The sequence below is a fragment of the Prunus persica genome, chromosome G7, assembly GCF_000346465.2.
Source record: "Prunus persica cultivar Lovell chromosome G7, Prunus_persica_NCBIv2, whole genome shotgun sequence".
Taxonomy (NCBI): domain Eukaryota; kingdom Viridiplantae; phylum Streptophyta; class Magnoliopsida; order Rosales; family Rosaceae; genus Prunus; species Prunus persica.
The window spans coordinates 1,881,870-1,895,167 of NC_034015.1; the positions used below are offsets into that span (position 1 = coordinate 1,881,870).

General features: G+C 35.6%; 2 protein-coding genes across 4 annotated transcripts; one reads left to right on the forward strand and one right to left on the reverse strand.

The window, feature by feature from the left end:
• On the forward strand, positions 1,748 to 4,769 carry LOC18771697 (DNA-directed RNA polymerases II, IV and V subunit 6A). The gene is made up of 6 exons (XM_007204685.2): positions 1,748 to 1,934; positions 2,023 to 2,056; positions 2,144 to 2,316; positions 2,421 to 2,472; positions 4,239 to 4,306; positions 4,411 to 4,769. The coding sequence occupies exons 1-6, from the start codon at positions 1,900 to 1,902 to the stop codon at positions 4,478 to 4,480; spliced, it is 432 nt and encodes a 143-aa protein (XP_007204747.1). The 5' UTR covers positions 1,748 to 1,899; the 3' UTR covers positions 4,481 to 4,769.
• On the reverse strand, positions 5,807 to 12,672 carry LOC18769840 (replication factor C subunit 3). 3 transcript variants are annotated; one of them, XM_020567693.1, is made up of 11 exons: positions 12,444 to 12,672; positions 12,234 to 12,344; positions 12,019 to 12,051; positions 10,736 to 10,904; positions 10,292 to 10,410; positions 9,972 to 10,108; positions 9,735 to 9,833; positions 7,985 to 8,054; positions 7,703 to 7,777; positions 6,847 to 6,892; positions 5,807 to 6,177 (listed from the first exon to the last, which is right to left on the reverse strand). In XM_020567693.1, the coding sequence occupies exons 1-11, from the start codon at positions 12,525 to 12,527 to the stop codon at positions 6,119 to 6,121; spliced, it is 1,002 nt and encodes a 333-aa protein (XP_020423282.1). In that variant the 5' UTR covers positions 12,528 to 12,672; the 3' UTR covers positions 5,807 to 6,118. The 3 variants fall into 3 exon arrangements, 2 of the variants coding, with proteins under 2 accessions (XP_020423282.1, XP_020423281.1); XM_020567692.1 differs by having other exon boundaries at positions 10,229 to 10,410; XR_002272431.1 differs by lacking the exon at positions 5,807 to 6,177 and adding an exon at positions 7,009 to 7,269 and having other exon boundaries at positions 10,229 to 10,410.

Sequence of the window (13,298 nt, forward strand, 5' to 3'; positions counted from 1 at the left end):
CCCATATTTCATACGTACATTACTCAAACTAATACTTTCAACCCATTTTGATATATGTATATACATATGACAAAACCATAAATGTTTGTAAGCCTCTTTTCTACTCTCCAACTCTCTCCACACTCTCCTCTTATCTACATTCCCTTCTACCAAATGTACATCCCATTCCATCCAAAAACCAAATACCACCCAAGTCTGAAAACAATTTCATCAACCACGGATCCACTTCATACAGGGTTTGGGCGAAATGGCTACAATAATTACTCCAAATGCATCAATGCCTACTACAATCTACTCATGACCATAGTTATATACATGTCTAGTCATATGCAATACAGTACCACACATGGAACATCAGTATTCACAGTTATGGACTATGTGTGCAAACTAGACACGTCAAAATGTTACTGCAACTGCAACTGCTAAACCTAGATGGATGAACATGCAATTTCTAAACAGATACTGAAGCCCCATAAAATATCATTTTCAGACATATATCACAAGCTGCAAGCAAGGAATAACAACACAATTTAGCAGGTTTTATACCACAGGGAAGAGAAAATTTCCACGCCAACTAACTTTAGTATTTCAAAATCACATAATTAACCATTAACACTGGAAGGGTGCAAAATATGCTACTACGTGCTGAAACACCAATGATACCAACAATTTTACTTCTGCATGATTACTCAACAGCTAATTCAGGGCCTACTGAGGTAATGGTGTGTTATAATGGAATAGCCATTGCCACCAGAATATTTTCTCACACTAAATATGACTCATAAAATGGAAGTCAAAAGAAGCATCACAAACGAACCAATCCTAGATGACAAATAGCAATTTGAGGCACTTCATCGTCCATAGAGCAAACTCAATACACCAATACAAGTTTGATCCCAGCATGATCTAATTCACAGTTAAATTACATTATTATTGCAATCTCTCTAATTACTAAACTTCACAAATTCAGTCACAGGTTAGTGAAATTTTCCTTCTCAAATGATAACCATACAAAAACACAAACTAGTCAATAACAAATACAAAACCCACCTTAGAATCACTCCTTCTCTGCACAGAACCCAATTCGAAATCCCAGCAACACTTACAGCAAATCGCGACTTTTGTCTGTCACAGGATTGAGAATGAGGAGGATGTTTGTGAACAAAGTCATAACCGAAACCAAAATTTAGGGTTTTTTTAGGCCTTGAAGGAGCAGAGGAGAAGAGACCGACGTCGATTCAAGACTCGAAACTAGAGGGAACTGAGACACTGTCAAGAACCCCCTCACCAAACCCTAACATTGCCTGCAGAGAGAGAACGACAGAGTGCTGCTTAGGTTTTCGTGACAGCGGGAGAAATAGAGTGGTGGTGGTCAATGGACACAGAAATCGTCGAGAGAGGAAGAGAACCGTGACAGAGAGCTGAGAAAGGGAGAGAAGCCAGAAGCGTTAGGTCGCCAATCAAAGGCCAATAACTCCCCAGTACATGTGCTTTTATATGGAGGGCAGTTTGGTCATTTCACGTTCACAAGTGATTATATCAGAACACAATTTGTAACCTGATCATTTCAGAACACCACTTATGAAAACTGATTATATCAGCATATTTCCCAAATTTGTAAGGTGAGTATTTTTTATTAAAGTTTGTATTTAGTGAGTATGTAAGTCAATTTCCCTATTTTGAGCCATTTTCCTTATATAAAAAATAATAATAATAAGCGGCATATTCTTATTATTTATTAGGGTGGTCATCACCTCGTCGAATCATCCAAAACCTTATTTCAAACCCTAAACCCAGTCCCCTGCTTGAAACATTACTCTCTCTCTCTCTCGCGCGCGCGCGCGCTCTTTCTATCTCGCTCAAGTTCTCAACCCCTCAGAGCTTGTTCACTCATTAACAATGGCGGACGAGGATTACAACGACATGGATATGGGGTTCTCTCTCTGCCTCTCTTTTTAAACTCTGGTTGTTTCTGTGTTTTGTGTATATGAATTTGACTCACTTTCATTTTATCTATTGCAGATATGAAGATGAGCCACCAGAGCCAGAAATTGAAGTAAGCTTTTCTTTTTGTTTTGTTAGTTCGCTGTATCTTAATATGAAAGAGGAAGTTTTTGAAGAAGAAAAATGGAATAATGGACAGGAAGGTGCAGAGGAGGATGTGGACAATATTAACAATGATGATCTTCCAGGAGACGCCATTGAAGCTGAAGACAAAGAGGAGCAAGCACAGGTGGAAGGACCTCGGAAAACCTCAAAATTTATGACCAAATATGAACGTGCTAGAATCTTGGGTACCCGGGCACTGCAGATTAGGTATTTCAAATTCCAAACCTTTCCTTTTCAGTCTAAAATTTGAATTTGAATTTTGTTGATTAATTTTGTCTCTGACCCATCACAAATTTTAATCTTTCGACCAGCATGAATGCCCCGGTGATGGTTGAATTGGAGGGTGAGACTGACCCACTTGAGGTAACATTCCCCCGGAGCTATCTGTATATGATTTTATCCCTTGTAAATACATTAGCAATTTACTTCCCCTCACTTGAAAATGCTAGAATGTCAGTTATCAAGCTTCAGCCCCTATTTGACCATGTTATTTTGCTGCTTACAAAATCAGGTCCTTGCATATCGGATTTTTTATTATTGCTTTCTTAAATACTCATTTGAACAGTTTGAATAAGAGGTGAAAGTGAAGGAGGACTAGAACTTATGGAGTGATTATATCTTAAAACAAAAGTGTGAATAATGCTGTATGTTTCACAAATACTAATGACCTTGTTGACTATCTCACTGTATGTTTCACAAATGCTAATGACCTTGTTGACTATCTCACCTATATTATAGAGGTTCCCAGCAAGGTGTCCAGTAAAGGCAGTCCAGATAGCGACACTATAAACAAAAAAATATAAAGAAAATTGATAGCTAGTGTGTTGCATAAGGGCATTGTGACCAATAGTGCTGTGTTGTGAGTGCGTATTATCCTGATAGCAGCTAATTGAATATTGATGTTGATGTACACAGATAACATGAAATCATGCAATGCAAAAAAAACAAAACAAAAAACAAAAATTCTGATTCTGGTAGTTACGGAGAATATCAATGTTGAATAATATTTATCTTTCTTTAAAAGGAGCTTCTAAAATCGCAAAGAAAGTGCATGATGTAATCTTTCCCCAATTCAATGAATGTTACATTAGGCACTGCAATAACAATGTTGAATTAATTAATGTTTGTAAGTCGGTTTCTTGCTTATAGGATGGATTTTTAAGGTTAATGGTTTGGGAATAAGAAGAGGAAATTAAAGAGTAATAAGTTTGTTGAATAAATGTCAGGAGGTGGTTTGTTTCTTGGTTAATTTTTGAGGGAGGAGGACATGATGGATAATATGGAAGCATGACTGTAAAGGAATTGTGTGAGTATATATCATGAGAACAAATTTATGCTTTTAATGTTTCAGCTTAATAAATTGTTGTTTATTGTGTCATCTCTCCCTATGAAGTGTGAACAGATCAATGAAGGAGTTAGTTGATCTTGCCTTTTTGTTCATATGCTTTTACTATGCTTGGAGGGTCAAGAATTTGGTGTATGTAGTTGCTTATGCATTTATAGTTGTGACGTGCGGATAAGGGAGTGAGTGTCTGGCCTCTCTAGTTCAGATGCTCATATATAGGTAGATGGTTTGCTCACTGTCATATATAGCTAGATGGTTGTTGGGGGTGAGGGGCTAGGAAGTAGCATTTTGTTTATAAAAAAAAAAGTGGCTCACTGTCATTATAAATGAGATTGTTTCTCTAAGTGTAATAGAACCTATAATCAAGTAGGAAGAACATCAGAGCAGTAAAGATAATGTTAACGACTACATTAATCGGAAAGAAGATGAATGTGACACATGCTTTGGATAATTGTTTTAGAAGACATGTTAGGCCAATGGCCATGGCGCTCAGAATTAGGAAGGTATTGCATACCCTTAGTTGGATCTGCTTTGTTGTTTCTAGTTGTTACAGTCGTGTTGGGTGGAAACAATTTTCATTCATTTTCTACTCTTAAGTTGTTTCAAACACTGGCCATGTGGACCACATGATGATTGATCTATTTTACTATATATTGAACCATATTAGTAATTTCTTAGTTACAAATGAAAAGATGGTATATAAGTGAACTCCAATTGCTCCCTAAATTGAACAATAAATATTGTTGCTACATGAATGTAATCTCTATTGTTTTGAATTGCTTAGATTGCTATGAAGGAGCTTCGTGAGCGGAAGATACCCTTCACCATACGCCGCTACCTGCCTGATGGAAGGTGAGGTTCTGGTTTTATTTTCGCCTATGACTTTTTTTGTCTTGGCTTCGTAACTTGTAACTTAATTGTTTAGGAAAAATGTTAATTGGGTGTGAAATTTTCAGTTACGAAGACTGGGGAGTAGATGAATTGATTGTGGAAGACTCATGGAAGAGACAGGTGGGAGGTGATTGATCAGATTTCATTTACGCATGGAGAATGGTTACAATGTCAATATGTAATCTATAATTGTTAGGAAGATCTGCCTTTTGCCACTGGCCCTATGAACTTACATGTTGAAACACTGTTTATTTTTGGGTAAATATGTTGGAACTCTTTTGCAGACATCAGCATTGTTCATATGGCCTTTTTTTTGTTTTTTTGTTTTTTTTTGTGTGGTCCCTTTGGTTCCCATCTGTTAAAATTGGCACTGATCAACCTTAAAGTTACAAATTATTATACCATTGACCCTTATTCGGTGGCCCATTTTATTCTTGCAAGAATGTGAGCTTAATTCTAACATGGATTAACGAATGTCATATTGACAAGAAATAAGAAAATTTTCTTCGAAGAGAAAATCTGACGTGGTAAATTTTTACTTCTTTTAAAAGTGGCATCAACTTGTATCCGTAAGTGCCGCGCCAATAAAGAGCGCTTAACTCGAAAGCAGACAAGAAACTATAACGAGAATTCTGACAGTGTGATGCAATTAAGCCCACCAAACAACAAACTGAACCTATGTACATTTTAATTGAAAAGTCTCATCCAGTTCAGCCCACCAAAAAGTGCCTGAGATCCCTACATTCCAAATATCAAAACTTGACTTTACTAGAAACAGAGAAAGAGAAGATTAGGAACTAATTGTTGCATTGGAGGCCGAATGTCCTAAATTAGCCAAGACATCCGCAACTATATTTGCTTCTTGAAAACATTCTGGTTGTGTACACAAGAAATTAATATCATTAACCAGAGAGAATAAACGCTGGGGAGGTCTTTTTCCATTTTGAAGTAGCTGAAGAAGTATTTGTAAATAATCTTCAATCTATTAATAAGTGATATAGATTCAGATAACTGGCCCATTACAGACCAAATTTAAGAGCAATTGCTTCAACCTCTTAAATAGAGTAAAAACCAATTGGCATCGATCCTGCAACACGAACATGACCAAAAACATTTCTAAACCCGCAGTTCAAAACTGAGCTGTGAAAATTAAGTTTCCAAAATGGAGGATCAGGGATTTTTCATTTAATGTTATACAAGGTGATGGGATGGTTCCTTTTTTTCCCTTAGATTTTAAGGTAAGGGAGTTATGACGATTCCAAAAGTCCAGTAAAAAATGTTTTTGTATAGAGAAGACAATTTGACATCATGCAATATGGAAATAAAAAATATACAAGTCTTTGAACCCAAATTTGCCAGCAACAGTCAGTTTTTTAACAATCAGGTGAGGTAGACTCTTAATAAACAATATTAATGCCTACAGGAATATTTAGCTTAAGAAGGGTGAAAGTTGAGAACAGATTTGTTGGGCAAAACGTCACTCCAAACAGAGATGATTAAAAAGTCCATCACTTTGATTACAAATGGAGACATCGGATGTCCATGAACTTGGCTAACTTTTCTGTAGTATTTAGCCAATTCTGTAGAAACAGCCAGGCAAAGATATTAACTTCGGGAGGTACAGCCAATTTTCAAATAGAAAAGGAAAAACAATGAAAGAGAAGAGACTACTACAAAATCTTCCCATAATGTATAGTGACACATGTACACAGTTCACTGCCATCATGTTCAAAGTAACATTTTTGATTCAAGGAAATCATGCAAGTCTGGTGTTCAACCAAATGCTGAAATGAGGAAACCCTTATAAATGCTCATGAACTTGGCCACGAAAGCTGAAAAATAAAATAAAAATTGCCAGTGAGAAACACCATTAGAGATCCATGGCCACTTCTTATAATGCATCATTTATGAGCACACGCCAAAGAGGAAGCTGTAATTCCATAAATTAAATAAATATGATGACCAGAAAAATAACTTCACACAAACTATTATAGATTCATGTGAAGAAAAAAGCAAAAAGACATGACAAGTGTGAGGAAGAAAGGAGAAAGAAAAAGAAAATTGTGAAAAATGATTCATGTCGTATCCCAGCATCCATCGCGTTCGGAGTGTATGTTAGCCCATATCAAAATGTCGAAGTAGCCAAAAGTCAAGAAAAATAATACTCCATTGGTGGACATCTTTGCAACAGCTTGAAGGAAGTGTTGGCTGGGACCTATTTTCAGCACATGTTTTACTTTATGATTGTGTTTTATCAGAATTTGACTTCTAGGTGTATTTTTGTCTTAGTTGTGTAAACATATCAAATGTACTGCGAGCATTTACAGGATTGATAAGTGGGGATATGAAGACTCCAGCTTCAAGATGAAATAGCATCTAAGATGAAATGAGACCGCCAAGTTGGGAGCACACACCATCATCATGGAAAGTAGTAGTACAAAACAACACTAAACACGCATCCTCATCATGATTTCACCCAACATCTAGAAACATAAAAGTACCTTCAAGGTGAAATATAGCTTTCTGCCCAAGACGCATCCTATGTTCCTGTAAAATAGAGAAATGAAACTCCTATGTAAAAATATTTACAGTAATCAAATACTGACTTTAATAAACTATTTCTAAGCTGAGCCACAAGCTTATATTCCGTCCGACAACAAAACCTGCTAGTCTGCTACTCATAATGCGTTCATCACATTAACAAGATAAAGGTGATGAAATTTGTTTACTGCCAGATTTCTGATGCGACTCAGTAACCTTAGTCTCTTTATCCAAATTGTTTCAATTGTGCTTCTGTTTATCAAAAGTAAAGTACTGGAACACCAACAGGAAGTGAAGAATCATCCTTGGCTTTTTATCTTTTCTTTTCCATTTTTCTAGGAGACGGATCAATATTACCCCCAACACGACATAGCTCCAGTACCCTACATTGCATCAGAAATTGATGACCAGATTACTTCCACCAACCCTACTGCCCTATAATATAATTAACAACAAAGAGCTGTACTGCCTTTTTTTAATCATCTACTAGCATATATAAATCAGTAGGACATGGGGGATATTTTCAAGGTGAAGGAAAATGACTATTAGGACATTGTGAATCGAAATCAATGACTTGCTCACTTTGATTCACTTGTAGCCGGGTCAGTATGATAATGATTCTTAATCATGTATATGGGCACCAATTGTACAGCATAAGAGATTGCAAGTTCACAAGGGTTATAGATGCTCAGAGACAAAGCATGATCAAAACCACATTGTGGAAAAGAACTATTGTCAGAATCAAGACTTTTGACCTAGACTTGATTATATACTTACATAATATGCATTTTCGTCCAAAATAAACAAAATACTTACATAATATGCAGCCCAATGGCAGACCTCGTGCTTCAACTCTGCATCCAACTTCTTCAATAACTCATAAAGAAGCCTCTGAGAAAAAGCAATTGGAAGCTTCAAATCAACTGGGAAAAGAATCAAACATAATAATAGAGAGAAAGATCTATACCTTCAACACAATGTCTGCAAGAATACATTTAAGAAGTAGCTAATACAACTTTTACCGCACTTGATAAAGCCTAAAGAAAATAGGCGTGGTAAAAAAATCGTAAAAAACAACAAAGGGAAAGAAATCTCTACCTTCAAGATGATCTCTGGAGGAATACAATTAAGAAGTAGCTCATACAACTTTTGCCGCACCTGATAAAGCCTGAAGCAAATAGAACAATCTCTGATAAGATAGTTTTAAGAAATACTAGAAGATTAAAAATGAGAGGTCAGGAATCATCTGTCCTATTACTATAATCGTGAATACGGTTAGGAAAATAAAAGGAAAAGAATTCAGACTTTAGACATCACCAATTGTATGCAACAAAATAACAATATGGAATGTGTGAAATCCTTTCACGTAATATAATTGCATTATGGTCAACAAGGGCCTGCTGGTCACTATTTTCATGCAATTAATTCAATCATAAGTTACAAAGCTACATGGCACCCATGCATGCTGCCATGAATTTCACAAGGCTTGGCCATCTTTTTGCTTCTAAGATATTCCTTTTTTTTACCTCCCACTTTCATACTTTCTAGATATACAACAGTTTCACATTTGTAGATAAAACATCATAGGAGGTTAGACACCAAGTGATGGCAGAATGAGTACGTCTCACGAGATTAATCCATCAAGCATATATATAGAAGTGATGTCAAATTTGGCTATGTTGCAATATTCTACTTCACGCCCAGAAAGAGAAGCCATAACTATGTACTTAGTCTGCTTGAATATGAGACATTGAGACTGACAAAGATCAAATGGCAGATTAACAATCAGTAACACGTTGAAAAGAAGAGAAAGGGTGAGGATGGATAATACATACATCAAGATACCACAAAGTCAAGGCATGTGGCAAAGTAATTACGTTATGGATAACTGAGAAGTACAAGCATAGTGCACTCCAGGTGGTACAGAAAGATGGACAAAAAGAAAGTTTAATGGAAAAACATAGTCTCCGGATGGACAAGAAACTCCTCATAATAATTATACCAAAAGGATTTGCCCTAAATTCTTTGATAAAGACACCCAAAAAAGAAGCTAATTTTACTACTTTTTCCACACTATATCCACTTCCTCCATCCTATCATCAAAACCTATTAGTATTTTTTCAGAAAAACAATCCACATAAGATCCAATATCACAGACCGTCAAAGAGTAAATGCCTTTTTGCTGCCCCATATCAAAGTAATGACGGAAAACCCACACCACTCGAAGCACATTCAAAACCAAGCCCAATTTTGCGTTGTGAAGTGGATATGTACTACCAGGTTACAAAGATATCAATAAAATGGCTTTTCAATCTATCAAAGTGGTTGAAGACACCACAAAAGAAACAGAAAAGCAAATACAAGAAACAAGCAACAAACATCACTAGACCACAGCTAGCCAATCCAGCATAAAAGAAGAAAAAGAAATCTCTCAAAAGTCAAAAGTAACTGATGCCCATAAAGATAGCCAGACTTTGACTCTATCCCAAGGTGATGACCCGAAGAAATATCTCTTTTAAAGACATAGCTACTACCCTACCCAACGTTAGAAGATAGACCTGAAATAAGAATCTAATCAAACTGATTAAAAGGTAAATCTCCTACCCCTAGAAAGGCACCCTTATATTCTACCACCTTATAACCATTAGATGGGTTTTTTCATTTTTCTTTTTTTAACACCTTGTAGGGGGGTCAAATGTGTAACATAAATCTGTGGAATTCCCACATTTATCTTTTTGTAATTTATTGAGTTGGATTTGATCATTAACTACAAAACGACAATTTCAAACTAACTACGACAAAAATATTGCAATAAACGCCAATATCGTAAAGTGCAGAAAAACCAAACCTTTTTGGGCTCTGCTCCTTCATTACATCAGATGCAATTTCAGAAACATATTCCTCCCAATCCATTGGGGGTATTGCCTGGTTACTTGTAAAGGGATACCTACAACCACATCAATAGTACACAGAAAGACTATAGATATCAGGAATGCGCAAAGTCTACATGGTGCACAGAAGAAAAAGAAGGAAAAGAACTGCTTGGTGCAGCTGATGATCAATAAGAAGAACTATGAAACTTAACTGTTGAACATGGCAAGTTTCTAATGACAATATAGCTCTCCTTAAGCTCCTATTTGATTTTTCAGCTATACGAGCAGCAAATCCAGAAGGAAGCTGCAGCCCTTCTTTCTTTCCAATGAACTCCAATACTTTCATAATCTGGCACCCGAAAAAATTAATTCATTTAAAGATGCACAAATTAACAGTGGAAGTCAACATACTTGACAATCTTTTATCTAACACAAGCAATTATACAAGCTGGAAGACAGAAAATTCAACCCGTTCTTCTGTCGGTGCATTTATTCGCACATTAAGACAACGAGACCGGATTGCTTCAGTAACCTTTGAAGAGCTGTTACAGCATAGTATTAGCCTGCAATAGGCACTATATTTCTCCATAGTTCTTCGAAGAGAATGTTGCGCTTCTGTTGAAAGTTTGTCAACTTCATTCAGCACTAAGACTGATATTGCAAACAGGACATAGTATCAGCATACACTCTTAAACATTTGGACACCCAAATACTTTTTCATCCAACTGCAGTTTTTACTTTCCATTTTATTTAATTCTTGGTGCAAGCCGAGGAGGAAAAGGAAGAATACAATGCCAGTTTCACAGTACTGTGAAAATGAAGAGAAACCACATAAATAACCATAATATAAACAAGTAATTCATTCAACTAGGAGAAAAATTTAACCAAATAAAAAAAATACGACCTGCATACATTGAAGAATATGTACAGAAGAAATACTAATAAATGATCAGCAAGTAAACTTATTTAAAACTACCTTTATATCCTTTTTTCCCTTTTGTGTCAATGGGTCTATTTTTAGCCATTTCTTTAATTATCTCTTGAACAATATATCTGTCCTGAAACCCTGCATCACTGGGGTTCAGTTCAATATGGTTGGTGCTCGATAATGTAGTCAGCTCTATATCAATGGTTCTACTTCCAGCCTGAAAATAAACCACAGAAGCATTTTAGTTAAAATGCAATACAAAATTAAAGGATAAAATAAGAAAGTGGAGTCCAAATACCAGTTATAAGGTGCTCAAAAATGCATGTACTATGTAATCAACAAGGATGATATCAAGAAAACAAAATACAGATTTATCAAAAAACATAAATATTGTTACTAAAAGTGAACGAACCCAAAATATCCTGAAATAAAGCGAGCATGAAAAGATAAATAAATTCGCCTAAAACATTATACTCAGCTAAGGGGGGGGTGTGAGCCATTTATCAAGGAAGACATATGATGCGGACATCATTAGTTAGTTTCCTAGATTCTCTAGTTTTCCAGATTTCACTGGGATTTTAGTTTCCAGATTTTTAGTAGGATTTGATTTAAGTTTCCTAGTTTATTTGAATTAGTTCCTTGGTGGATTATGATTTCTGTTTTAGTAAGGGATTTTTATCCTATTGTCTCTAGGTTTTAGTTTGCTATATATGCCCCCGATGTTGTTCTTTAAAATGGAGTTGCTGAGATGTAAAGAAAAGCTTATTTTCCAGAGATTGGAAACTACTTGGTGTGAAGCCAAACCCCTGGAGTGATTCCAGACCTATTCCTTTTGTTCTATTTTCTGTTTTCCATTGTTTTTGCTTCCGCTTAACTACCTAAATTCTCAATTCTCCCACATCCTACATCAACATCTTAATCATTTCCAAAAGCTGCAATTATGTGGATGAAAACAAAGTTCAAAGATTCTATCAAGAGAAAAAACAAGAGACGATTTTTCTTTTGAAAATAAAAAAGTAGGTACAAAACTCTGTTCTTTTTTTGGGAAAGCTAACAAGGAGTAATAATAATAAGCAACACATGTTTTCTGAAATGAACAGAAAGTGAAATCTAAGTAGAATATTCAAATTACATTGAAGTATGTAATGATTTGTCAACGTAATGCTTTAGCATGCTCAATGAATTTGCTAAAGTCTAAAGATGACCAGTAATTATCCAATAAAACATAAATCAACGTGGCTTCACCTAAATATTAATGAAAAATAACAATATTTCCTACAGAAGCATCATGAATGATCAATCACATGAATTAAAAAGAGGGTGAAGCTTACATCAACTTTCCATGCCCTGTTTTCCACCTTCACCTGCCAACCACAAGAATTTCTCAAAATCCATAATCCGTCACAAAAGAAGCTTTTGTTCTCTTCAGACATGTTCTCAGTAGCCAAACAAAGGGTAAGGGCCAAAATACGCATAAATTGATAATTGCTACTGGGCTGGGAGAAATTTAAAACAAAATAAGAAGTGTGAGTTAAAAAAGAAGGACCTTATCGGCGCTGGGTCCGAAAATCTGACGAAGAAGGGCGATGATTAGGGTTTTCTTGCCGGAACCAGAAGGGCCATAAAAGAGCAAATGGGGGCAGTCCTGCTCTGAGACCTATTTGAGATCAAGATGTCAAAAATTCAATTATAAATAAAAACTAGAAATTGGGAAATGAAACCAGTAGAGATGAGAGGATGAGGGTCTGGGTTCTACAAGTTTCTTGAGGTTTTGTGCGATGTCTTGGTGGACCATTGCCTGGTCTAGGGTTTTGGGTCTGTACTTGTCCACCCACAGCATCTTCTTCAATCTTCAATCTTCACTTCTGAGACTACTGTCTTCACTCTTCACTCTTCACTGAGAGAAGGAAAGGGCAAGAGTGGCGGGAACTCGCAGTCTGCTGCTGACCAAAGTTACGGAGTGGTGCGGACTTGTTTCATCAATTATTAACCGTTGGTTGGATATAACGCTGGAACGGTGAAACATTAGAAATACCAAAAAATACATTTGGTTAATATAAATATTAGGTATTGAAATTATTAATTAAATGGGGATAATATATTAAATTCATATTTTTCATTTATATCTTCTATATATAATTTACAGTCCTGATTTCTTGGACTACAGGGGTCCAAGAGATTGGTGGATGATCATAATCTCTTGGACTTTTGTGATCCAAGAAATTGAGACTGATATAATCAATATATAAAGTAAAAGGAATGGTAAAATATTCAAAATACCGAAAAATGCCCTTGGTTAATTCAAAAATTAAGAATTGAAATTATTAATTAAATGAGGATAATATGGTAAATTAATATTTTTTTCATATTAAAAAAATTAAAATTAAAAATAAAATCAGATAATATGTCTTACTTTTATGGAACATAACTATCCATGTTATCTTTTTTTAATTCTAAAAATAAAATAAAACCAATTGGCACATGCGTGAGCATGTGCCAAAGGGCTAGTCTACATATAAATCCAAAGGCAAAGAATTATGAAATATTCAATACTAAAAAATGCTCTTCGTTAATGCAAACATTAAGAATTGAAATTATTAATTAAATGAGG